This window comes from Calliopsis andreniformis, chromosome 6 (assembly GCF_051401765.1).
Source record: "Calliopsis andreniformis isolate RMS-2024a chromosome 6, iyCalAndr_principal, whole genome shotgun sequence".
NCBI lineage: Eukaryota > Metazoa > Arthropoda > Insecta > Hymenoptera > Andrenidae > Calliopsis > Calliopsis andreniformis.
Window position 1 is genome coordinate 19,884,223 of NC_135067.1, and position 27,466 is coordinate 19,911,688.

At 42.2% G+C, this 27,466-nt stretch overlaps 1 protein-coding gene across 2 annotated transcripts; it reads left to right on the forward strand.

Annotated features, from left to right (window-relative positions):
* Positions 1 to 26,174, forward strand: LOC143180344 (lachesin). 2 transcript variants are annotated; one of them, XM_076380004.1, is made up of 9 exons: positions 1 to 135; positions 16,275 to 16,364; positions 17,873 to 17,994; positions 21,067 to 21,252; positions 22,076 to 22,268; positions 23,791 to 23,919; positions 24,018 to 24,137; positions 24,309 to 24,479; positions 25,340 to 26,174. In XM_076380004.1, exons 2-9 carry the CDS (start codon positions 16,280 to 16,282, stop codon positions 25,714 to 25,716), a joined length of 1,383 nt encoding a protein of 460 aa, XP_076236119.1. In that variant the 5' UTR covers positions 1 to 135; positions 16,275 to 16,279; the 3' UTR covers positions 25,717 to 26,174. The 2 variants fall into 2 exon arrangements, with proteins under 2 accessions (XP_076236119.1, XP_076236118.1); XM_076380003.1 differs by having other exon boundaries at positions 24,000 to 24,137; positions 25,340 to 25,722.
* Positions 26,175 to 27,466: the final 1,292 nt, after the last annotated feature.

Here is a 27,466-nt window from a genome sequence, read left to right on the forward strand (position 1 = left end):
TACGCGCCACTTCACCGAGTTCGTGCTATACCCTCTCAGGCCATCATCCCAGGAAGAGCAACAGTTATGCCCTCAGATCATCGCGTCATTGGCTGACACGGTCTAACATTAAACATCGTCACGCGTCTCTGCGCGGTAAGTGGACTTTTTAAAATTCTTTTACTTTTTTTTACACCGGCAGAGAAATTCTCAGATTCAACAAATGTCGAAGGAACTACATTTTTCATTTAAATTATTACAGATCATCGAGAAGAGAAAGATTGACTTTTAAGGCAACCTACAAAGTAAACTAATTTCCATTAAAATTTCTTTGATCAAATTAGAAGTTTTTGAACTTTTATTCAAGATGAATTAGCAGGTGCAGTGAGATGCATTCCCTTGCATTTTGATCTTACATCGAATTCGAAGTAAAGTTTGAAACGTTATTGGAAATTTGAAACTCGTGGATGCAATTAATTTTACCCTTTGCAGAACTCTTGCGTTTTTTAATTCTCGGATTTCTGAAATTCCAGGAAAATTTGTTTATTAAATGAAGCACTAAGAAAACGCGAGTATCAAGCGATACTATTCTAATTAAGCACTTGCTTTTTCTGCTGAAAACTTTTGTTCGCCGGTAGCAATAAGATGACTGAATCTTTCTGGTTCAGAAGCAAACTAATCAACATATCTGTATAGATTGCAACTTCAATTGAGTAATATAAGCGTCACTTTTAAGAAATTACACGTTGCATGTAACTACTTCACATTGTAATATCGGAAAGAAGCAGTGCGCCTGTTGATTGAAGAGCGGCAGCATTTTCATAGTTCAGAATATAAAATGTAGAAGCAATATACAAAGGTGTGTAATTTGATAAACTCTAGGTCAATTTTCTTCCACGAGCTTCTTCCTCTGAGTGAATATGTACCTTAGATTAGTACATTATTCTGAGAATAAACCATTAACAAGTACTACTAAAATTTTTTTAAAATAAATGGTACCTACATATAGTAGATATTCACTTGTTTCTCTAATTACTCTATATGACTATTTTACCTGCAATAATAATTTTATTTCAAGTTGTTTAGATACATTTAAATTTGTTGTATGTGACATCGCTTACTGTGCTGAATCATTTATTCTTACACGCTACAGGAAGCTTTGCAATTATTGATTATTTTACTTGAATAGATGATCCCCTAATTATTCCGATGAATGCATAAATTTTGCAGAAAATGATTACCCTCCTTTCATAAAGCAGTAAACTTTTTACTCGCGTACCGTGCACAGCTTTTAAAATATTGGCAATTTTACGTGAATACATGGTAGACCCTAATCATTTCAATATTGTATAGGTATAAATATTATACATGTAAAGTGGAGCTACTCTTTCATAAAATCGTAATCCTTCCTCTCTTTTGGATAAATCTTCTTCTAGTTATTTTCAATTATGAGCAAATTGATGAAGTTTGCTACGATCGTTTAATATCACTTCTCACTAAAAACCACACCATGACGCGTGCTATCTAATTACGCTAGTCAAGTAAAAAGGCTAAAACTAAATTACCATCAAAATTGGCAATCACCACATTTTCCAACACATCTCTTACCAATCTTCAAATAGTCTCTAATGACGCTGGTCACTCCATTCACGAATCCCCTTAATTGTTTCGTCCAGTGCGTCTTCTCGCTTAGAGAACCATTTGAATCCTTTTCAAAGTCGCTCGAACAGCGTAATTGTTTCTTTTCCAATTACCTTCGCACATGACTCGGGGAATGCTCCGTTATACCGTACAAAAGGGGGATGAAGGCTCGCGAAGCATAATGTACAATGACTGTAGCGCAAGCACCCCACGGTACTAAGCATTGCGGTTTAAGCTGCACGGCGATGTATGTGCCGTGATTCGAACTACGCTAGGACCGAGTAGTTGTGCTAAATGGTTCGCAAACTAATGTTCAAAATTCGGGCAATGTCGCGACGATAGCGAGGCAAGTGCGAGGCAGGAGGATAGGACAGAAGAGAGAACGAAAGAGGGGAATGGAAAGGGAGGGACAATAAGCGATGCTTGGCCAAGTCCTCCTTAGTTAGAAAGTTCCAAAGATCGAATTAAATAAAACTGCTACGATGTTTCCTTTATTCTCTCCCCCTATCTCGTTTCTCCTCGAATCCGACCTTTTCCTATAGCGTCCAAGCGGAACGACTTTACGAATAATTAGCAGAGAATTTCGACGAGTGGAAACGTGGTGAATGTGGGGGGTTGGGGGGCGGGAACGTTCGACAAGCTTTTTTTAATTACTGACTTAGTGGAATCGTGGCGCAGATCCGACGCCTCCATTCAAACGGATAAATCCTTTCTTTGGAATATCGGTAACGTACCCTGTTGAGCGCCTATTGGATTTTGTGCAGTTGTAACGGGAAATGGAAACAAGGCTCAGTTTATTTTTCTATGCATAGCAAATCTCATTTCCTTCGGACGCGTATGCGAAACAGATATCTTATTCCCCACTGTGCAATCAAAATAGAAGCTTTCTAGATATTCTTCAATACGGTGCCCCGGTGCCGATGCAATCTTCCGGTTTACGTCGTGGTTGCGCGTGGTTAATTTGTAAAGGTAGTTGTAGCCGTGCCGATGGGGGCATTACTAGCTATTACGATACCATTCTACACGTGTTATTAGAGCCTCTACTTCCTTCCTACGATTTTGTGCTTTCTTGAAAAAAGTGTGATCTTCATTCTTAGATACGTGCTAGCGGGAGGAAGTGTTGCCATTAGAGAAATATTTGAAATTTCTATGTTCGAAAGTTCTTGTGCATACTGCAGAAGAACGCGAGTTATAAAAATGGAGCCAGACAAAACACGGTATGCGGAAGTTCCCAACTTCCAGATCCCTGGCTTCTAATACCTCTTAGTTTGAAATAATTACCGTTAATATATCCTGATTCACGCCTGCGCTCTTTTTCCCCTAGACCTGCCTTCCAGGTAATTACTTTCGAATTTAAGCCGGTTTTCTTTACGACGCACGCTATAAATTGCTTCTAGTTTATTAACAATGCATAGTGGTATCTCGACCCTTTTATATGAAGAGTTGCGTTGAGATAAAAATATAATGAGATAAGTATTTTGAACAATTATTAGGTTAATGGTTCAAGAAATAACAATCTCATCTTCAATCTTCTCATAATAGAATACGTATAAAAAAGTCCCTTTTGTATCTCTTAAATTATCTTAGATCACCCTTAGAATATTCAAATACTCTTAAAAATAAAAAACAATGTCCACAGTCCTTTTTCCATCTCCTAAATTGATCGTTTACGCAAACGGCCCCCTAATTAAAAGGTGCTTTAATGTCATCGGGAACCACGATGCTGGTTTCCATACGACCGCGCTCATCAGTTCAGAGGCAAAGCTCTTCAAAGGCCCCTGAATTGCGTAACGAGTCGATGATGAAAAGTATTTGCAAACGATCAAAAAAGGATTCGAAAGTCGTAGAGAAAAGGGATCAGGTGGGGCAAAGAGGATCCCTTCGCCTAATTGACGATCCCTCCCATAGTAGGGAAAATCGAACCATTTCGTAGCCACGGCCCTCGTTCTAATTTACTGTTCCCAGTTGTTTCCCGCGCTCACTCATCGGCGAAGCGCGGGTGCCGCGAGTCCCCGAATGGTTACACTGGGGAAAGTGACGAAAGTGAACGACAGGAATAATGGACAGGTTTGGCGAGAGTGGCTTCCCCGTTCGGTGAAGCGCATTTGTTCCGCCGACAGTAACCCGCGCCCGTAATAAACATGCCGTGCCAGCAGATTGACTGATGATACCGTTCCCCGGTTAGATGTTATTGCTCGTTCCTATAACCTCTCACCAGTCGACCAGCACTCAATACTTCCACGGCCCTCGGTAATTATTCCGCTCGCGCCTCTTTTTTCGCCGCCATGTAGATTTATCTTCGGGAGAATGCGCACTCGAAATTTCGAGGGATGAAAGAAATGGAGGCTGACGGATGTTGGGCAACCAGCTGGGCCCGAAACTGAAACGATTCTGGTTCGCGGTGGATCCTCGTTTCCCCTACTCGATATCGACCACCTATCCCATCTTTCCACTGCTGCCTCTTTTCTTTCGCCTCTGTGTAGATTTAGCTCTGCACTGGGTACTTGAAGGGGTAGGGCGGAGACGTACAGCGCTCAACAGCTGGAGGACTTCGAGGTAAAGTGACGATGGCTGACTGGATGTTGTATGACTTCCATTCAGTTTCACTTCCTTAGTGGGTTTCGATAGGTGTGAATCTATGGTGAAGAGTGTACTTGGAGTATTCGGGAGACAGAAATAGATGCTGTGATTTACTGCGGTTGGTTTCTCACGTAACACTTAGAGTACTTAGTAGCTTATAAACTTGTAATTTGTAACCATCTTCTAGTTTACACGGAAGATGAAGAAACATCTTTCTAGTCACACTTGAACATCCCTCTGCCTCACGAAAGAATAAGATAAAGAAATAACAAACCATTCAGGGAAGGAATCTTCTGCAAGCGTAGAGTTATGTACAGCCTCTTTCACAAATTATCGAAGCTATCCACAGCAATATAGGGCTCATCTGCAGCAGGTGGTTCGCGATACTCCTTCGATGTTCATTTACCCCGAGAAAGGCCATCGAACGGAGCCCGTCGTAGGCGGCATTAAAAGTAAAATCAAAGCGTGAAAAAAGCTAGAAATCCGTGGAAAGCGCGACGCGGCAGGCAGCCTCGGGCACGATAGTCATTATCATAATTTTTCCTCAATGTTGGCTAACGAAGGTGACACTGAATGCGTGGGAGAGGTGTGCGTTCGCGCGTCGGAGCCAAACAACAGGCCAGGCGAAACAGGTGGGGGAGTTGGTGGCGCATCCAAGGGGTAAAAGGGCACCGTTGGGTATCTCTATGCCGCGGGGTGCAACTTAATGAGCTTCCTGTGTTGGTTCCGCTTGTAGCGCATAACTCGTGCCTCTTCGCTCTTTCCTTCTGGTCCTTGCCATTTTCCACCTTTCAACCCCTTCTCACCCTTTGATACTCTCGAAATCTGGCTCTCACCTATGAGCCAGCCGTCGTTTCAGACGCGAAGACATTCCTAAGAGCGACAGGGAGCAATTCCTGCTCAGGCGTGTCTGTTTAAACGCAATCACGATGTAATAGCACTTAGACTACACGTCCTACGTTTGTGCCTCGAATTTTCCTCGCTGCAGGCTTCTATTCTCCCTGGCTCTGTCTCCCTTGCACCCACGCGCACATCAGGCCCTCCTCGCTGTGGTAATTAGCGGTGGATTCTACGGGTATGACTTGCTCGCTTCGCCGATGCAGTATATGCTCGCGCGTACCAGCAGGAGACTCGCCGATAATTCGCCGCGCACTTGACATATTATTGTATTAGGGGTCCATAATGGCCTATTTCCGTGTTGCCGTGGTTCAGCCTCGTGGAATCGATTCGTCCTGCATTCTGTATAGACTCTGTGGTCGAAAACTCGATCGATAAGCTAGTTGCTACTGTTCGACCGCATCGACACGTTTCAGACCACAGATTCCTGGTTTCTTTCTATAAAGTCCTTTCAAGGGGATCCTATTATATAGTGAGACATCAGAATGGACGAAATTCGAGAGGGTAGTTAGATGCTTAAATGCTGTGTGAATCCTATTCGTTTCTATTCAGGCCGAATGGTGAAGTACGGATTTCGCGATTTTGCAAAGTGGCCAAGGGTACCATGTGCCAGGTTATCGCCTCTGAGCCTCTTTACGAAAGCGCCGTTTTTCACGCTGGCTCCTGAGATCTCGTTTCACCACTCTTAAGAGGGCTGACCCGTTTCTTCATCCCTGGATTCTAATCATCCTCTCTAATCCACTCTCTCTCTCTCTCTTTCTCTCTCTCTCTCTCGTGAATTAACATATCCCTGGCTGTGGCAGAGGGACTGTCTGGTCGGGAAATACCGTAGGTAGAGTTCAGAGAACTTCATTGAGAGCGGTTTACGATGAGTTATTAATTTTTCTAGCTTCTGAAGTACTTTTCGATACTTGTATGCTGTACAGCGTTTGTCGCTGTAGCTTTGTTATAGATAGCCGTATTTTTCTATATAGAATTATTAATGAAAGTTTCACGTGTTCTACGAGTTTCCTTAAGTTTGAGGAACCACGAGTTTCGTCCATGAAATTGTTACTTGTTACGAACAAATAGCGCATGCCTTGTTCCACTGTTAGAACGATGCACATAACAGTATCTATTACGGTGAACGGTCAATAATAACCACAAGAATTTTCGTGCCAATATAATTTTCGACAAGCTATTTCCATACCCCAAACTCATGTATATCCTATATTATATACTCAACGTGCTACGTGTTAAACTACTAATTAATATTAAATCATTCGTACAGTATTTAGTTTATCATATTAATTGATTTCTCCGCGTTAATTTCCGTACACTACTGTTTAAAGTCACACCATTTCTATTTACCCAGTCTCGCTAAAAAAGAGCCAACTAAGAATAAAACAAAAATTGCTGAAAATCTCAAAGAAAGGATAAGTTAAAAAGTATCAATTATCTAGTATCCGAAATTTAACTGAAATAAATTTAAATAAAACCATAATGTATGTACCTAATCTGAAGTGCAAGCTATCGCCTCTGATCTATCCGATTCACACTGCAGGCAAATATTTTCTTCCGTGACCGTTCCTCTAACAACGACCGCAAACTCCTCTCCGCAGAGATAACTTCGGTCCCCGTAGAACCGAAGGATCTTCGAACTCTCGGGGAATTTGCAACGCTATGCATGCACGGTAACCTAACCCGGTGTCATAATTGAATCTATGAGAAACACTGCGAATCTCGAGCGAGATTAGGCGAGTGGTACGATGTAGGTGCTCGGTACATCTTGACCGCTCGCTTGCTTACACGAGCACCGTTAAACGCAGCTTCTCTGGCTGCAGCACTTTGGAAACTGTTCTTCAACAAAGAGGAGATCAGTACAAATACTCCGCTACGGATGTACTGTATCGAGGGAAATGTTTCACGAATCAATGTTCATTTTCGCGAGATACAGTAAATTTCACGTGTACAAAGAATGGATTTATAATAAACAGAGCAATAAGCTTCGAGAGTACACAAAATTCATTAAGTGATGTATCCTTAGTACTTCCGTAACAATCAAGGTAATATATTTGGGGTCAACTTAAATACGAAATTATTTAAATGAATGTTGAATCTGAATACATATTTTATGTATGAATATTACCGGCTTCATATTTCTTTTAATGAATCGCTTTCTCCGTTTAAATAACATTTCGCTATCGTGTATTCTATTTGCGATCATATTGCATGCATTTATTTCCTTCAGTGTCATTGAAGCATCCATTTAACAGGAAATTTACTGTTCACATATCCTAGATTAAATTTGTCAAACTTTATTCACAGAGAGAAACGAACTCTGGCGAATTCTGAAGTTCCTATATTTCAACATCATTATCACCGAACCAGTCACAATGATCGATGCGATTACCTGCTATGAATAATATATCCTTTATTCCCTCATTTACTCCACAACAGGACTACAAGAAACAATCCCTAGAGACATTTATCATCCTCATCAAAGTCTCCACCTCAACCCATCACCATTATACAAAGGAAGCTCATCCCGACTTTTCCATACAACCCATCGTTAATATGCAAATAGTTGAAACGTGCCCATCCCCTCAAAGTTTTTCGCATCTCCGAGGCTGCAGATCTCGCGGCACGCGACTCGAACTTTCAAACGAAATTCCGCGTGGATAAACGAATCGGGGGCTCCACGTGAAGAAGAGACAGACTCCGTGCGAGCATCATCCGCCCCGAATCGCCCCTATAATTCCATCAATCTTGTTTGACTTACTTTTACACAGAGCTTGATCGGCGGACGAGAGCATCTCCGTGCACCGTCGAAACTCGTCCGTGTCGTTGGCGGCGATCGCGTGCCTCATTTCCCCGCGATTCAATTTACGGCGTGACGGAAGTGCATAAGTGAATTTTGCCCTCGGCCAGGCCAGCGAGCTGTAATATTTTCCATGCTACGCTCGAATAATCCATCTATCCGACGCACGGTGAGCACGGTAGCGAGAGACAGAGGGACAGGGACATCGATAGAGGGTGATAGAGGTAGAGAATAGGGAATCGTTCCGAAAGTCGAGAGGATGGCTGACTGGAACAGCACGAGAGAGCTGGCTGGCTGGGCTGTCGGCGGTGGTGCTCCAGGAGGCGAAGGATGAGGCGAAGTCAAGGTGGGAGAGCCAACTTTACAGACAGTTTAAACCACAATCCTTAAGTTCCATCGTTCCTGCGGGGGAGGTGTAGGGGGTAAGCCCAGCGCGCGCTAGTTCCTGGCGCAAACCTAACTGTGGCTATTATTCGGCTGGCAGTCCGCGTGCATCGATAGTCAATTTGCCATTTCGTGGTACGTATGCATGCATGTACGTGAGCATCCTTGCACCGCTGGCCCCGACCGATACACGCCGGAAGATCGAGACGATCGAATGGTATTTCCTGCGCGGTGGGGCAATTTCGACGAGGGTTTGATACAATGCTGACGCCTGGGGCGCGATTGGGCAAATTTCGAGGGAAAGGGCGCCGAGGTGGAGCATCGGTGCATAGTTGCTTGGATGACATGCTTTTCGAAATACTGATAATTCAAGATGCTTTATGAGCCTTAAGCTAAGACTCCACTGAAGCAACAGCGAGGAATGTCTCGTCGCTTCTTGTTGTTGCATGTTCCAAAATGTGGATCAGCTACAGTGATATCCACGCTGTTGCTTTAGTAGAGACATGTAGCTTTACCTTCTTGAGGAATTCCAACAAATGAGAATTTCACTATTTTACCCTTCAAAAACAGACTACTTTCACCTGCAGAAGCTCTATGTGAATGGAAATGAAAATTGTATTATTAGAAAGTTCGGCTTTTCTGAGTTAAGAATAATTTCTACTGTGAGCTCTACAAACTAGGAAAGACTCATTAAAAAGTGAGAGTTCTGAAAGTTCATCTATACAGTATTCCGGTCACGCCAGTAATATGCATTCTTATTCATGTTCCAGAAAACCTGTTCTATCCACTTCTATTGCAAAGACCTCAAAATCTCGATATGTCTTTCTCATAAAGCACAGATTCAATTTTTGATCCGAATTATCCAAATGGACACTAAGTCAGATTGATCCCCAGCTGCAGAGTTAGCTTTAACCCCTGCATCAAAACTAACCCAGTCTCATTAGGTTCTAAGTCGATCCCCTACCAATTCTAATCCTCACTAGTTTGCTATTCCAAATCAAATACGATTCAGTGGAATTCCAATTCAGCGCCAAGAGCTTTTCCATCAAACACATTTCACTCCATCACAGTTTTATCCAGCTCGAAACCGTTGCGTTTCGTCGTCGACAACGGAAGAATCATCCATAAAAATCATCTTATGGATCTTTAATTTCTCTCGCATCATATCTGGCTGGTGAGAACGTAATCGTCGGGGAAGATGAATGACGGGAGATTCAAACGTTCACCGAACGCGCGCGAAAGCTCGCGTATCACGATTCGCGGTGTCTCGTCAAGAATGAAATATTATCGTTCGGCTATTACTTTATGGTAGCGCGTATGGTAACGAGGATGAGGATAAAATTGCTTTTGAGTACCCCATTGGATCGACGGACCCGGCGGGAAATTTAATAAAGCGCGAATTTTCTCTGTAGAAGTTGGAAGCCCCGTCGATCGTGCTCCCTTTTCTCAGTGATGCGCGAGTGCGCGTCACTAATTATTACTTTTTCCCGCGAGACGGTGCAACGGCGCGGGCGCTGAAATTTTTCAACGCCACGCATCGTCGAGCCTCGTTTCGTTAACGAGACAAAGCGGAGGAGCCTCCACCTGCCCATCGAACGGTCATCGTTTCCCAGAACGCACCAGAGTTCCAACTATCGGAGTTTTCCGCTAAAGGGACCCATAGACCTATCATCCCTTCTCCCCGCCATTCTCTCGGCAAGGTGAAAATTATTTCTGGACAAGCCAACGCCACGCCACTTTGCGTTCACCGATTAAACGGTACATCGAATCCACAATTGAGCCTCTTTCCTCGACACGTGGCTCGAGCCCGTTCGCCACGGAATGACTCTACATCATCCAGATCTAACTTTTTTCCCATTGACCGAACCTACGTCCCCCCTCCACTGCTAATGGCTTATAGAAAACTTTTACGATATTCTCGCACGGAATTTCAAACGTCCTTTCAGACTCGCCCAAGTTTTATCGCGATGGACTTGCTTAATGGATAATGAAGTAGTCCGACTTCTCTAGAGTCTTTAGATATTCGTTATATTATTAAATGAAGTCCAATCGATGTTAATGTGCCACGTTGTATCGCTGCGAGTTTTAAGGGAAATCGATTCGTTCCCTCCTGCGTTGGTTTTAGCCCCTCGAAGACAAAAGCGGCAGGCTTAGAATTCGCCAAGATTAAATAGCACGATTCAAGGGGAGGCGCCCTTTACCGCCAGCAATAACGCTTCTGCTAACGATAAACCAACCGACGTTACGTATCGAGTTCAGTCGAAACTCCGAGGAAAGTTGTTGCTTCCAGTCGGCGGGGTCTCGGACTCATCGATAGTCGATCGCCATTTCCTTGATTTTCGGTAGGGTAACGAGTGCGAGGCGCGCGAATAGAGGCAGCGCGGAAAATCGTGGGGATAAAAGGAGCGAGGAAGGAAGCGAGAAAGGGCAGGAGAATGCTGAAGACTTGGAGGGTGCAGAAGCGCAGTTGCTTTTTTCCAGTTCATTCGAGGCGGCCAAATGAATATGCTAGAGAAGAAGCCTTGCCGTTGGTACAAGGGCGAAATTTTATCAAGGAATGAAGATTGGTTTTGGGGAGGGAAATCATGGATGGGACGAGTAGCTCTATCGTATTTTATGGATGAAGTGCGACTCGAAATGCAGGCGTTGATTTGCTGGCAGTGGTAGCTAATGATCAACAATTTTTATGGAGAAATGTGCTACGGGAGTTTTATGTTCGAGTGATATCGAGGGAGATACTCTTTTAGTAGTTTTTTACTTTCCAAGAGAAAGATATTAGTTCTGATGCGATACAGAAAAATCGTAATAGTAGAATATTTAGGTCACTGATTTTGTTATTAAGAGTTACTATATTTTAGTAGTCCGAAGTTTTTATAAAATGAAGAAATGAGTCTCTGCTATGTCATTTGACTTTAACTAGAGATTAATAAGATAAGCTTCAGTAAATACTTTCATACAGCAAGGATCGCTTAAATATTCTGAGCTAGCTTCGAATTTAAATAAAACTTCAGTACGACCACAGCATCTCATTCCATACACCCTCTGCATCTTCTGCAATCCGATCTTCCAGTTTACGCCCCGACCTTCTTCGCATCCGAGAACCCCGTTTCATTTGACGGCTGCGTATGCTCACACAGACGGCGTTAAAATCGATCGGGATAGCTACTTAAGTCGTATTACCTGCATACCCGATTCACAGGATTGGAATGTGGTATTTAGCCAGAGCTGTAGCAAGTGTTCCATGTAAACTGGCCTAATGGAGGCGTGCTAGGTTCGAGCATAGGAGGACATTATCCATCTGTAGGTACTCGAAACGCAATGGAACAGAATTACGCGTTAGTAACACTTTGTCACGGGTTTTGCAGACATTCCCTTGCTCGTCTGATCTTCGACATTCGCCTAGCAGGGAGCCATAACCACAAGATCCACTATATACAAAACCACTGTATTCTTTAGGATCGATCCTTCAACACGTCGAAGAACGAGGAAATCGAACACGTCGCTAAAAGTTTCAGGCGATTAATTAAGCGAACTTACTTGTCCTATGGACGGGTGAAAAACGAGAAACTCGAAAGTAAATCCTGGTGGGGAAGATTAGTCGAATGCAAAGGAACGGGCGTTCGGGGCGCTAAGGAGCTTCGATCGAGTGGAATTCGATGGAAGAAGGTACTCGGGAGGGATCATGTACCACACAGGTTTTAAGTGCACGTGGAAAAGGTGTTAAGGGCGCGAAGACAGCGGTAGATCCGCGCGGAAGCTGGAGGAAGCTCGTAAGTAATAGCATTGACAGCAACCCTGGTAAAATGAACGGACAGACGATGCCATGTAGCGACTCTTATTTCCTTTCGCGCTTCAGAAGTCACGATAGAACGGCGGAACGGGAGAAGCGGGGAAAGAGGGCACGGCTAGGAAGACAGAATAAGGTGGATGGGAACGAAATAGACGGTTCGGGCGAAAAAGAAAGGAAAGACGAGCCTCTGCTGCGTATGTGGGCGTGTATGTACGAGGAAAGAGCCCAAGTTACCTACCCTTTTTCTCTTACTCTCGGCTCGCCTACACATCTCTGTACTCTCTTACCGGAGCATTCTTGTTGTACTGCCGTGGGTGTCGGTTAAGCTCGAACGTTTAAGACCTTCCAAACAGGCTTCGAAGCTTTACAGACGCACTTTACGTGCGCGCCCGAGTCGCTCCCGAGTGTGGAATATTTTTTGTTGCGCCTTGGGAATAGTACCAATTTAGCGTCCGGTGAAATTAAGGGCGGTTAGGCCATAATCCTAGGGACTACCGAGGATACTAGCAAAAATTGGGGGATTTCGAGCCTCACGAGTTGCTACAAATAATAACTGGAGTAAGGGATGGGATAAGCAAGTACGAAATGAAGCTAGAAATTTGAGAGTACATGAAAAACAAGTGGCCTCAATTTTCATAAAGTTCTACAGAGAAAAAGTTCATAGACTTCGGCCCTGAAGGCTCTATTCCTCTTGTTTCTATTATAATAAAAGATCATTTTTTAACAAAACATTTTGAATAATAATTTTCAACTCTTTCACCTGTCTAGGTAAAGATATCAACTACCTCTTTCTTTACACTGGTGAGTTTCTATACCAAACATGTTACACTGTTGAAGAGGTTGAAAGCAAGCCACTAAATAAGTAAAGGAAAATAAATTTACTACCAGAGAAGATATATTACGTATTCATCCCTCTAGAGTTCTCAGAGTGGCATCAGAATATTGATATGCGACGTTTAATTAAGCGACGGTACGGGATCATTTCACGAGATATTCAAAGAGACTGACTTTCAGGCGGAGAATCAAAGACGCTTTTGGCACTCAGGCCACGTGCAGGTTCTCCTTCGAATCCGGAAGTGACCAACAGAACACGGCTCATTGGAGTCTCAGAGAGGGTGAGAGGAAGAGGCACTCGTTGCCCCGTTATTCTCCTGGTCATACAGCATGCAATTCTCGTGCACGGCTGCTCATAATACTCCGTGTGCATACACTTTGGTGCTGGACGCGTAAATGTATGCTCGCCGCGGAAATTGGTGTTTCGATGTTTAATTTTCTGTAGTACGGCTGAGGGATACTCAAAAGATCGCGCAACGCTGTTTTGCATTTAATTACGTCCACGCTCGGATTAAATAACAATCCGCAGATGCGACTGAGACACGCCAGAGGAATCTGCTGCTCGATGATTCGATCAATTAAGTATATACGCGCGAAAAATGCATCGTAGGAGGATGCAAGAGAATGTTGACTTTCCCTGAAAAGTATTAATTCTAAATTGGAAAAAAATGTATCAAAATTTGTAAAAGGCTCCAATGTTATAAAGGAAGTGTAATTAGATTTCTAAAGAAAAGAAGAAAATTAAAAAGACTGTGTTCAGTATTATACGAACTGAACTTAAAATATGTACACGAAAGTTTGCCAATAGAACGAGGAAAAAAAGCGTAGAAAAAAAAGCGACCGCGAAAACTGACGCGAATTAATCAGCCGAGAAATGGGTTTAGCATTTACTGGAGCACAGAGGCTCAACCGTAATCGTCCCCATTACAATAACTTTCGTATTTCATCATCTGGTCAGTGGTTTCAATTACCATGCGCTATCGTTGATTATACGAACTCACATCTCGTTCATTTTTTGAAATTGAGGAATATCGAAATCGAACTTGCGCTCAGCTGCGTTTCGTTCTCCCCTCGTCGAGTTATTATGCGAAAATGTAATAGCTAAAAGTTTCTCTCTCATTCGTCACCGTTACGACACACTTGCCCCCTCCCCTGTAAATATTGTAAAAACGACGAAAATGTGGTAACAAAAAGGTGGTCGCTCGCTGATGTGCGCCACTCTGTTACCTCTTCTGTATAACCATCTAAAAAGCACCGAGAGCCCGAACGTAACGCGGATGCACTTTCACAGAACTATTTAACAGAGGATATGTATGCATGTCGGTCGTCGTGGTTCACGGTCTCGGCACACGCTTCGTAATTTTCGCCTGTCAGTATGGTTACAGTGGAACACGGGCGAATTTTTGAAGGTTTGACTTCGGTATGGAGATGACAGAGGTCACGGCGAGCTTTCATTTAAGAACAAGCAGGATGAGACGAATATGAGCTTAGTTTCCGAGTGTTTCCAGTTATCGGTGGCCATGCTTATTCATTTCGCGCTAATCAGCATCGATTGTACGTTACCGTTATCCGAGGATCTCTAGTTCCACGTGAATTTAGAATTAGCAATATACTGAGTGATCATGACTGAGTAATAAAGGATAACTGATTATCTTAAACATTTATCAAAAAAGTTCCGATAAAATATCGGTGATCCAATGGCGGTCAATACGGTAACTCTGATAACCTAACTGGGACAGAAGTTTTAAATGTAGTTCACAGCGATTTCCATCACTGTCAGTTTTCACCAATCAATTTACCGTTTTTTGCTACCATTCGTGACGATTTTATTGTGGATTCAAATTGCTCTATCTCTGTCACCCTTCGAAACTGACTGTATGCTTAGTATGAACTATTCTCTGCAATGATATTATCTCAGACAAAATACAACAGTAGATTTATCGTTCATTGTATTTTCGAGGCATCGTTTATCAGCACTCTAAAGCCCCCTTATCGTGTTCATGTTATTCGAAAACGTAACCAGCGAATTATAGTAACAGACTGCGAAAGATAAACAATTTCAACAGTTAAATACACTTAAATAGTAGAACTATCTTTTGAGGGCTGACTTTGAAGCGGTTAAGATAGAAAGAGTCTTTGAACATACATCATACTTCCTTTTTGGAAGATTTGAAAAATTCAAAAATTCAAAAATTCAAATATTTGAAAATTCAAAAATTCAAAAATTTGAAAATTTAAAAATTCAAAAATTCAAATATTTGAAAATATTAAAAAATTCAAAAATTTCACGCTCTAAAATCCTTCCAAGAAAATAAAGCCGCACAAAGACATCAACTGCTAATATCTCAGTCCCACCCTTCCTGTCCCGATTTTCTTGACCGAGTAACCGGTCAGTCCGAGCGTTAAACACAGGAGCGTTGGTCGCCTCCTCGGCCCGTAGGTCAGGGGTTGCTCAAGTTAAACACGTCGAGTCGCGGCGCAATTTTCGGCAATGCAAAGAGAGCGTAGCCCGAAGTCATAAAGGGTCGCGCGGCGACTTCGGCACGAGGGAAATTTTCATTTGGACGGGTTGTACATACATACGTACAAACGTTAGCCCTGGCACACGTGTGTCGCGCGAACGACTTGCGAGTGTGCGTATCACGCGGACTCGAGAGAGCGGCCCGCCATCGGGGGTTGCTCGCCGCGGCGTCGGCGGAGGGTGCACGGGCTGGGGCTGAAAAGGGAAGAGCAGAGGCAAGAGGAGGCACCCACTATTCGAGTATTATTGCGGTGCTGGGGCTACAGGAGGGTGAGGATGGGATATATCAACGGTTGGCGTTTATGTGGCGACCAACTGTCGAGTTAATATTCACGCGATTCAGCTTGACCCCTCTCCTGCCCCCCAGACCTGTTCACCTCCCATAGCGACGTCGCGAAATTCTCCACTTCGGGATTTTTCCCTTAAGATTACCTATCTCCACCCTTGTCCTTTTTCATAGCCTACCTACTGACACGGTGGCTTATTGTCGTCAACCTACGCTAGGACAGGTACCTTGAAATTGAATATAAGGGATGAATTATTACTAGCTTGACGACTTTTTAAGTTATTGCGGCTAGACTTCTGCGAGGGGTGATTTTAGGTTGAGAAGTTCATGTGTTTTTTGCAATCCTTTGCAAAGTGTTAAATCGAGTATAACATACGATCACTTTTTCTATTTATATTTTAGTATAGAGTAGAGGAAAGTGAGAAAATTAAATAAGTGAACTCATAATTGATGCACGCGTCATATCATGAAACGTCCAAAAAGTGTACCGCAAAATTAAGGGTAGTTATTGACCCAAATCTCACCTAATAGAAGATTCACGAAACCGTAATTTCTGTTGCAGTACGTATGGCGTATGGCCTGCTCTATGGTATGGCATCGCGGGACATCGTTTTTTGCTTCCTCCTCGCCGCCTTCCTCTATTCAAGTTTCGGTAAGAGTCAAACGATATTTCCTTTCCAGAAGGCGCAAGTACTCTCCTTCACAAGGGATGAAAGAGACCAGACGAGATAGGATGGGAATAAGTTTGAATTGGAATACGAAGCGAAAGTTACAAGTTTTTAATCCCTACAAAATGATGGGAACGAATCTCACCGTTGTATCTCGTAATAGCATCCCTCTGCTGGACTTTTTCTCCTCTATCCTCCGCCTCTTTTGCTTCCGCGTTTCTTTGCTCCACTTTTCGGCAGGAATCAAATAAAATGCCTCCTAAAAGCACTATCGGAAGTCTCGAGCATCCCGTAAAAGCATCCCCATGCGAACCGAGGCGAGGCAAAAATTACAACACCGCGCATGGCTAAACGTTACCTCGACGGTTTCATTCTCGAAATGCTATTCGACGTTTAATTCTGTACTTATAATGGGATGAGAAAACAAGTGCAGCGAAGTGTTGCGCTTAACACGCCTTTGAGTGACGTGTGAAGCAGTTAAGTGTGCAACTCTATATTTTTAAGTTCGATTTATGGGAAAGGAATTCCGGATTCTACGGTAAAAAATTAATTATTACTAGACCGCGGATCTTTATGTATTTATCGGAAATTTCAAAGTGCAAAAAAGTACAGAATATTCTATATAACACGGAAAGATAAATACACTTTTATACCTAATATTTAAAGGGTGAAACAAGTCTTTAATTAGGTTACATTTTTGTAATTTTCTATATGGACAACAGAGATCACAGCTTAAAACCCAGTACGTCAAATTTATATTTTCACCACATCGGATCGCGCAGGACGGTTATTATTTAATAAAGTGCCAAAGGGGTGGCATTGGGGCGATATGGTTATTAAACAGGCCGTGTTACGCGAGAGATCCCTTTCTCCCTTTCCTTCGTTCTTTCCACCCCAATGTCCACGTGGCGCGCGACAAAAAGCGCGTCGACGACGAAGAGAAACGAAGGGCTGAATAGGCCGGCGGAAAAAGAATTATTGCTCCATAACTTCGCTTGCCTACAGTCGCTATGAATCTATATGGAGAAGCGATATGCATGACGAACTAGATTAAGCCAGTCGCTAAAAGAGATGTAAAGATTAAGAGAAATCAATATCGACTATGGACGAGTGCAGAGGTCTGGTCTTGCTCGACGAAAACGTGCATTCGACCATTTAGTATGTGTCTAACAGTGTACTAGGTGCATAAAAAACGAAGATAAAACTGTGTCCATTCATTCAATAGAATAAGATAGATGAAGAATAACAATGAAGTCTGGTTATTTCTATCAGGTTCAATTATCTTCTTTTCAGTAGTTCTTAATAGAAAATTTTTGCACCCAATTTTATTATAACGCGAGTTCAATTCATAGAACATACTGGCACACTTTCATCGTTAAACTTTGAAACGCTCTGTATATGACACGTTGTTCCATGAGCGTATAAACCTAAGCTAATTAGATGTAAAGTTGCCGGGTCATTAATTACACGATCGTTAATTACGTCGGTCCAGGTCAAGCGATGCCAAAGTCCGAGGTCCAGCCCGAATTTCTAGCACTCCTGGAGAACCATACGGTCATTCAAGGTCGTGACGTCTCCTTCACCTGCGTCGTTAATCATCTTCAATCTTACAAGGTAATTGCATCCATGTGCCCGTGTAATTAGTAAGTCGATTAAGGGCAACGGTTTGGAATCGTAAGTAGCGGCCTGAGTCGTATTTCCGTAAATAGCCAGCGCGGCTTAGACAGATCTGATTGGTTCTGGTTTCTGATTTTGTATTTCTTCATTAGCAAGGTAAAAACACTACGTGCATATCGACTGAGTTGACTGCAAGAGGTGGATGCACCCTGCACATTCTGCACAAATATAATTTATTTGCTCTTAAGCGTTACTCGACGCTTAAACTATTTTCCACGGATCTTATTATCCCATTATCCTAATCATCTACTTAATATTTAAATGACACGTTACAGAGACAAGAAAAAGACTTCGGATCAAATAGCCCAAAATACCTTTCAATACCTTTTGGCATCAGTTGCCCACGTGTTCCATCTCTACCGATAATTTGAATAAATCTCTCGTACATTGAAGGTTTCTGAATAAACGCGGATACCAGCCAAAAACGATGCCAACTAAAATCATTGTTCCAAATATCGCGAGGGAAACACGCGAATCACGTACACAAGTTTGCGCCGCGCCATGTGTGCGAGTGTCTTTCGATTATGACGAAGTACATACGTGTGCACTTTCGTCGATCCACACCCAAGGAGTTTCTGTCCAGAGGCGCTTGTGGGACACGGCATCCGCCGACGAGTAATTCACTTTCGAGAAGAAGTCCAAGTTTGATTGCGCGCTCGAATCGACAATCGCTTCTATCGCGGGATGAAACGTTCTTGGCGCGTGTTCAGAGGATTTCGTCCTTCTGGATTCGAGAAGGGGACAGAGTCAGAAGAAGCGAAGAAAGAAGAAGAAGAAGTGGAAAAAGTGGGAACGCAGGGAGACGCCGAATGTTACTTTCGACTCGACGAGGGTTTATATCTAGGGTGAAAGAAAGGAAGCTCGAAAGAAGGGACATAAATCAGAGCCGCTAATATAGCGTGCAACATGAATAAGCCTGATTTTCACCAATCCTAGAGAATATTCCTCTTCCTGCACTTTTTCTCTCGCTTTTCTCCCTCCGTCCCTTCTCAACTTTAAACGCGTGTATATCAAATTTTTGTGTAAATTTTAAAAGAGATATTATGATCCAGTGAAATATTTCGTTAGAACGTTATTTAACTCCTTTGTGCTCAGTGTGCTCAGCTGCATGCAACGAGTTTTTTTTTCGACTTTTATTAGCTCACTGAAACAGGGTAAACAGTAATAAAAGTAAATGTTACTATTCTTATTAGGTCATCCAGAAAATCGATAATAACACGTTTATTAAAACGAAATTTAATACGACTCCGACTCAGACTTGTATAATACTCTACGTGGCTTGAGATCTCAAATAATAATTGAATTACAAAAACTACCACATAATTCACTATATCAATTTCCATCAATTTTATATTAGGCAATTGCCACTAATTTTATATCTAGATGGTAATGGACTAATCCATTTAAAATAAAATAATTAAGAAAACGGGACGTAGATAGTTAAGATTGTAATAGGTACCATAAATTGTCTAAAACTCATAAATGTTAAAAAAGATAAAGCGAGCATAAAGGGGTTAAATCGTCCAACAGCAGATGCCACGGTACGAAGCGGAGCGAAATGATAAAGTACGCTGTCCCAAACGCAAAGACTGTGATTATCACGCGTGCGCCATTTTCTCGCGAGCGTTTTTATACCGGTGATAAAAGTCGGGCGAAAATTCAGTCCCCGGAGACGACTAACTCGTCCGTAGTAATTATGTCAAACGGTCGTGCAAAATCGATCCCCTGATTCGTTTGCTCCACTCTCTGTGTCGTCTAACGTTAGAGAGGATACAGCGAACGATGAATTGGTGCACGGTTGGTCGCAGAGGGATTCCATGGCGTACTGTTTGCCCGAAAATACTTCCGCCAACAGGTAGAATTATTCGGTGGCACAAGGGAACACTGCGAACAGTCCATCAACGTTATTTATGCACACCTTAAATTCTATTGCCGTTGGATCAAAATCCTCCCCCACTTCTCTCTGGCCCCTTTTGTTCGCGATTTAAAAGCCCTTTCACCCCGTTCAATGGAATCGTCGTTTGAAATACGACAGATAGGAGCACGCAGCGAGTGTTTCGCGGCCAAACGGGACCGACAGCAAAGTACGAAATACCGATTGGAATTCGAACGCCATGGAAACCGATAACTCTGCTCGTTGCGTTCTACGCATCCTATACAAAATAATTACACGTTCGATCAAGTGCATGGTCATTTTCAGACAGTGCGACGAGAAATCGTGGATGATAGTCTATTTATGCGCTTAACTGTGAACATCGCTCTTTGCCTTTGACGCGAGCATGTACATCCTTTGAGGGATCATTACTCGATTGGTGTGTCCTATATCTATGAGTGAATGCACATTGCTAGTCTGTAATTTGGCGGTATAAATACTTAGTACATATAATGGATTTTCCTAATGAGAAGAGATAATGATATTTGTTGTAGTTTTTTATCTCGGTTTCTTTGGGAATGGTTATTCCTGTTCCTCTTTGAACTAATTTTTTATTGATGTAATCTACTTATTTGGATTACACGCTTTGGTGGGCGTAGTTATGTTAACATTCATGAGTGCATAAAGGGAAATCATGAAGGTAACTTCGTCTTCATGTGGGAAGTCCTATTCATGCGTTAGAATATGTAATTCATACGTGCATATGTAGATAATTATAGAGCTTTGGGTGAAATGTAGAACTTTCTTTAATATAGAAGTAGAATATGTAACATACTTTAAAATATGCATTATCACGATCAAATACCATCAAAAATATTCATGTTATAAGTCACCTCAGAATACCACTGAAATTAAAAGGGATGATTGCTAACTAATTTTCTGCCTCGAAATGCCTTTGACTCCGCTGATATTACCGAAAACATGAACAGACCAAGGTCCATACGGAATTAAATCTAAAATTCTTATTTCAAACATGCTATTATCACCCGAGGGGGTACGTAATGCGGGCGAGAACCGCGGTTTCTAATCAGCTGCTGAAACTGTGAAATCTCCATGTCCGTGATCGTATTATGCAGGTTGCCTGGATAAAGTCGGACTCCAAAGCTATCCTGGCCATTCATACGCGTATGGTCGCGCACAATCCACGGTTGTCAGTTACCCATAACGGGCACAACACGTGGAAACTGCACGTGACCAACGTTCAGCCGGACGACTCTGGCACGTACATGTGTCAAGTTAATACGGAGCCCATGAGGAGTCAGGTTAGTACGTCTTATTAACCCGACCGCATTCTCTCAAGTGTCTATTAATAACATTGTTAACAGTCTCCAATTTGCATCGCTGGATATTACGCTATTTCTTCAAATTTTATCTAACCATAATCACAGTAACTAAGTAGATATACAATTTGAAATTAATCAGAACATGTTCTGAAGTGATACAACTTTGATCCTGCAGAGAAATACTGAAGTGCTTTGAAGCTACATAATTAAAAGATCTAGTCTAAAACTGGATCACCGAATAATTACTAAATAAATTAGGGTAACGCGTACCCAAAGTCTTTAAAACATTAACAACTATTCCCTTTCCAGCTACCGTAATTCTCTAACCTACATTTTAGCATTTACGTTCTAAAAAGAGTAAACGAGTCGACGCAAATTAAAATATACGACGTTACGCAATTGCCAATCGAATATAAATACACATTTCGACGCATCCAAAAATATTACGATGGTAATGTACACCGAGCTGCGGCGATACCATCGGCGAGATTGAATACAAAATTTCGTGTAGAAGAGTGGGCGGAAAAAAAAAAGATACGTTACGTAATTCGTGTTCGGTTATTCGGGTGGCGTTGCAGCGCGCAGTGGACAGTATTTTTTCGCGGGTAAACCGAGATTAAAGGCCAAGTCTCCGTCGAGCAAGTCGCATTTGTTGAGGTTCGAATCCGAGAGAATTAAGCTTGATTTAAATGTCTACATGAGAGAGGAATAAAGAGAGGGCAGCGGAGCATCGGGTCGCGGATCTTTCTCGCCGACAGATAAATGGTAGTATATGGTAGCTGGTAACGATCTTTGCGCGCAGACGGGTCACATGAAGGTAGTGATACCGCCCGATATCATGGATTTGGACGATTCTGCGGATCTTCTAACGACTAAAGAGAATAGCGATCTGCGATTACGATGTCGGGCCACGGGGACGCCCAAACCTACCGTCACCTGGCGTCGAGAGGATGGACGAAATATTACTCTTCGGACCGAGAACGGCGTCCAACGAGGTAATATTTATGAGAAAATTGGGATTCTTATCGGCAAGATTTTTATGAAACCATTTTGGAAGGTGTCAGTTGGTTACGAGAGTTTCGAAGGAGAGACGATGACAGATTTTCCAGTTCAAATTATATAACTTGTGGATGAATTATACAAGTATCTACCCTATTCTATTCTAATCGCACCGTGATTGATCAGGATCGTGGTATATGTGAAATAGTGGAATCTGATAACTCATCGCACGATAGATTGTCTGTGGACCCCTTAATCGGGTCATCCAATGCAAACATAGAAATTTAATCTCACTTCAAATTCATAGTTGATCCAAATGAGAGTATCCATTCTCATATTTTTTGGAAACGGAGTCTGTCCAAGAATGAACGAAGGGATTAATAATTTGAAAACGATCCACGATTATCGCTTTACTCCCCAAAATGACCATGAGATGCTACGGTAGCCAAGTTGAAGATTACTAGGCTGAAACATTATCAATTCTTCAGATTATTTCCAAAAGCAAATCCTCTACTTTTGTATTTCTAAGTCAGTTGCTAAATTTCTTAAAAAATGTCTCTACATTAGAAAGGGAAGTGTCTAGATTCTACACTAGCCTAGTAGCCTTTCACTTTTGCCCGCTATTGTACCAAAGAGATGTGAGTGGAGGTTAATTTTTGTTAAGAAACTCTACAGGTCAAAAACAAGGGTTTAGTAGCTCAAAGTACCACGAACGAAAAACGCGTGATTGCTCCGTTTAGGTCCACCACGTAGCACCCTGGAAAATCATACATCCGATTAGCCTTTCCTAGCGGTGAGTGATGGATGTTGACTTTACATATATTTCCTCTTCGCCAACCCCATCGATTCGCATACCCGATTGCAATATTCACTGTGTACACTGCATCGCGAAAGTGTGTACCACTCTGGAGGGGGGATATATATATATCGCACCGACGATTCTGCGATCTTCCCTAAAACGTATCACGACGAGCGCTCTCCATTGTTTCGGATCCTTTAATGAGCAGATCCATCCACGTCACTCTTACGAGAGCGTAATCAAAATGCGAATATTAAAACGTGAATACGTTTAAGCGGTATAATACGGCTGGTTAAATCGATTCGAAACTCTTTTTTGACCTACGACAACTTCCATACCGTAGGTGACAAAATGCACAGGGTGTCTCGGAAGTAGGTAATAGCCAGATTTGGGTCACTAAGGAATTTAACACGTCCATCGGTGGGTCATCGGATAACGCTTTGATATGCCATGTATTTGGCTACCGTCTTGAATAGAGGGTGTTAATCTACAATTGGAGGAAAATTTATGATCAGAATCTGAGGTGCTGATACATCGATATTAAGACGTAGTGCTAAATAATCAATTGCCACTAAAAAAATTAAATTTTCCTCCACCTGTATCCCAACACTCAAGTAATTCTCTTCATTAACATCTGATCACTAATTTCCGAGACATTCTGTACAAACTGCCGAATGTTTTCACGAACACTGAAATCCTTGTTGAAATATTTGCCACAGTGAGCTCGTACAAGGGAGAGGAGCTTCAGCTGATGGGCATTTTGCGGCAGGAGATGGGCTCGTACCTTTGCATCGCGTCGAACGGCGTGCCGCCGACGGTCAGCAAAAGATATTACGTGAACGTTCGTTGTAAGTGAGTGGAATGGGGCAAGTGATGATCTAAAGCGTAGGAGAGTGTCCATCGAAGAAACTTGCATGATTAATTATAGTTTTGTACCCGCCCGCAGTTGAACCGCTGATTAAAGTCCCGAACCAATTAGTAGCGGCACCTGCTAACAGCGATGTCGTTCTTCATTGCTACGTCGAGTCTTCGCCGAAAGCTCTGAATACATGGTACAGGGACGACGGTGAGGATCCTGCCACGCGGCACAAACACACACGTACACGAAAACAGTATCGAACACGCGAGAAGCTGTTTCTCAATGTCGTGCAACGTGTATCGGTGTAATCATTCGCTTCTCGGCGGAAAGCCGCTGCGAACGCAATCGCTCACGCCACGATACCGTGGGATGTTTCAGGCATAAAGTTGTTGCCAGACGAGAAACACGATCTGTCGGAGGTGGCGCTAAACGATTACGCGTATCAATTAAACCTGACCATCAAGAGATTGGACAGGGACGACTTCGGTAGCTACACCTGCTCCGCCGAGAATCTGCTTGGCAAAGCGGAGGGAATCATAAGGCTTCAAGGTGACGAATAGTTTAATCCGCCCCGATAGATCAGCGACATCTTCGGTCAGTTTATTTGATCGCGGCCTATGCAACTGCGAATGCATCGCAGCAAAAACATCTACGATTGCCTCTATATGCTTTTTCCCATGTGCGATTGATCAGATTGATGTTGCATTTGTGGTTGTGTGGCTCGAATCAAGTGAACTCTGGGTATACATTGCTTTTAATTGGATTTCAGAATGATTTGTATCTCTGAAAATTAGTGATTTATATAGAGAGCCCAGGAAGATTGGAGAATCGAATATAACAGAAAATTCGTACGAGTTCATATTCAAATATATCTTGTTCAAAACTTAGTCTAATCTTCTGATTTTTAGATCATTTTTATACGTGTCACTAGAAGCCTCCTCAAAAATCGTACACCATTTTTATTTCACAAACCAGCTGGAAGCATCTTCAAAAAACAGATTCAAAGTGAAACCTGGGTTCGGCTAGGACATCAGAGAAAGTCCCAAGTGATGCGTCAATGATACTCTTATAGGTCAGGTCGTCAAGCCTGTCCTCGCTATTGTGACTTCCCGTTGAATAGCGAGAAATACATTTATCGCCTTTAAAGGATATCATTGACTACTCGAGTGTACCTCTGAAGTCCTTCCAACCAGATGTGAATCCTCTAGCTCTTTGTCGAGAGGCTCGAATCCACCCCCAATATTAAACCCATTTCTGAAGGGGATCCCAGTTGTATCCGAAGATAAAAATGGTATCGTTCAACAGCAAAAATCACTCCCGACGACTTAACATTGTCCTTTGTGAGGTGCTTCTCCCTTTACTTCTCTCAGTGGAATCCCAGTTAAATGTCTCTGACAAAACGGTTGCAGAGCTGCATTTACCGAGGACCACCCTGGCGCCCCTTCATAATATCCAATTGGTGGAGAAGCACGGGTCAAGGAAGCAGAACGAGAGGAAGGGCAGACCGTACTCGTACGGGCGCGAAGGAGTGGACTCCCTGTCGAAAAACGGCGGGAATATGGGTCACACGACGTTGGTGCTCAGGAGGAACAGTTCGAACGTATTGGCAGAGTCCGGCGCGAAAAAATCGAAAGTTTCATCGTACCCTGCACCAGCACCTGCGCCAGCGCATTTCCCACCGACTCACTTGAACGCGCAGAACGGCGTAACGCCGCGGCAGTATTGCCTATTAAATTGCATTGGATTAATGATCGCTTCTATAGCGAGCGTCCTCTGTAGCTCGTAAAATTCATTCTTCCCTGTGTACGAAGAGTACAAATTCACGGTAGGATAAATTCGCGAATGAATCCATTGCGTCCTAGCTTTCCATTACGTTCACGTTTCCATTACTACGCTGGAAGTTTATTAAAGGATAGGCCAGGCGCGCAGCAGCGACTAAACTGTTCTTCAACTAAAAAGTAGCCCGCAGTTTGGGCCAGCGCGCTAATGACTAAACAGTTGCCCCTTGGTCTTTAGTGTGGGGCGCAGCTATAATCGCGAGTAAAATCGTCTTCCTCTATTTTGTTGTAAACCTTGTGCACGTAAGTATTAATTTATGTGATATCACAGGTACAGTATAGTGCATAAATATTTGGATACTTTCATATTATTAAAAATGCATGAAATATACTTAAGAATTCTTTAATATAGTTTTGGCTATAGATCTGATCTCAGACTACTCTATAAAGATTTATAAATACCGATGAGAATAATATTTGATATTAGTTAGTATAAATATTTCCATAAATACTTATAAAATAATATATTTCATGTACTTCCAATAACGTGAAAGTGTGCAAATATTTAATACACAGTAATATGTGTAATATACAGAAATATGGTGTGTAAAAGACTATTTGATGTCTAGAGTAGTCCACAAGTAGAGTCCCTTAAATTGCTATGCCCCCTTCTACGCATATTCCATTTTATGTGGCATGCAAAATTACATCATCTGGAAATTCATGTGCAGAGTAGTTGAGACAAAATAGGGGAAGCCCACTACTTGGGAGTAATCAAATTTGGAGGATGCCACCCTGGAGACAACTGAATAACTGCCATAAAAAATGGTTAAAACTGACCATTAGAAATTAAATAATTTTCTGAATAACGTTGCCACTGTGCGTCTGGCTTGACTATTTTACGTTCATGGTTCAAAGTTGCCGCGCGATTGCTTGTCGTGTTAAGTGCACCCACGAACTAGATGTTATCCTTTAAAGGCATGTGATATGGAGAACACACGTCGATCATTCTATGGTGTAAATAATCAACGGTTTTTATGACAATAAATGTAGCTGTATACGAAACATTAATAGCATTATTGCTAATTGTATGTAATTTGGAAGCTATCAGGAGAATCGAACGTTTCATCCCCGATTCATGTTCATTTTTAATGATCTCGCGTTCAACAGATGTACAGTTATTTTTCGGGATAAATAATATTGTGTATATTTTGTGGCGCGTGTATAATGTTAAAGAGAAGATTCGAGGAGAAACGAGGAAAGAGTTGATTTAGTCAGTTTCATTTCTCGTCTCGTATAAGTTTGCTAGGCATAAGTGTGATTAGACAGAGATCGATGTATTGTTTTTATCGATGTTGAAATCTGAGTTGCGTATTCATGTATATATGTATGACAATAAACGTTGTTTTTACTACGATACTCGTATTTACTGTCCCCCTTAATTATTCCAGAACTATTCCCTTTAATTACTTTCCAAAAGATATACAGATGCAATTGGAAAATGCAATTACACTTTTGTTAATGCTATATATTTCCTTAATGCAACCCGTTGTTAGACCATGCGTGAAATATTGAGATATTGAACGCGATTAACAAAAAAAAAAAAAAATAAATAAATAAATAAATGAAAGAAATAGGAAGTACGATGTTTTCATATCTAAGTTCTAAACATTAATCAGAAGTTAAAAATTACTCACTAACAACTTCCTCCACTTACCATCTAATTCCACCGCTAAAACTTAAACTCCAAATACATAT

Bases quoted from the DNA above. Each gene is read 5' to 3' on its own strand.
- LOC143180344 (XM_076380003.1), top strand. From the start codon at position 16,280: ATGGCGTATGGCCTGCTCTATGGTATGGCATCGCGGGACATCGTTTTT. The intron at 16,365-17,872 runs GTAAGAGTCAAA...ACGTCGGTCCAG, and splicing joins CTTCCTCTATTCAAGTTTCG to GTCAAGCGATGCCAAAGTCC. The intron at 17,995-21,066 runs GTAATTGCATCC...CGTATTATGCAG, and splicing joins ATCATCTTCAATCTTACAAG to GTTGCCTGGATAAAGTCGGA.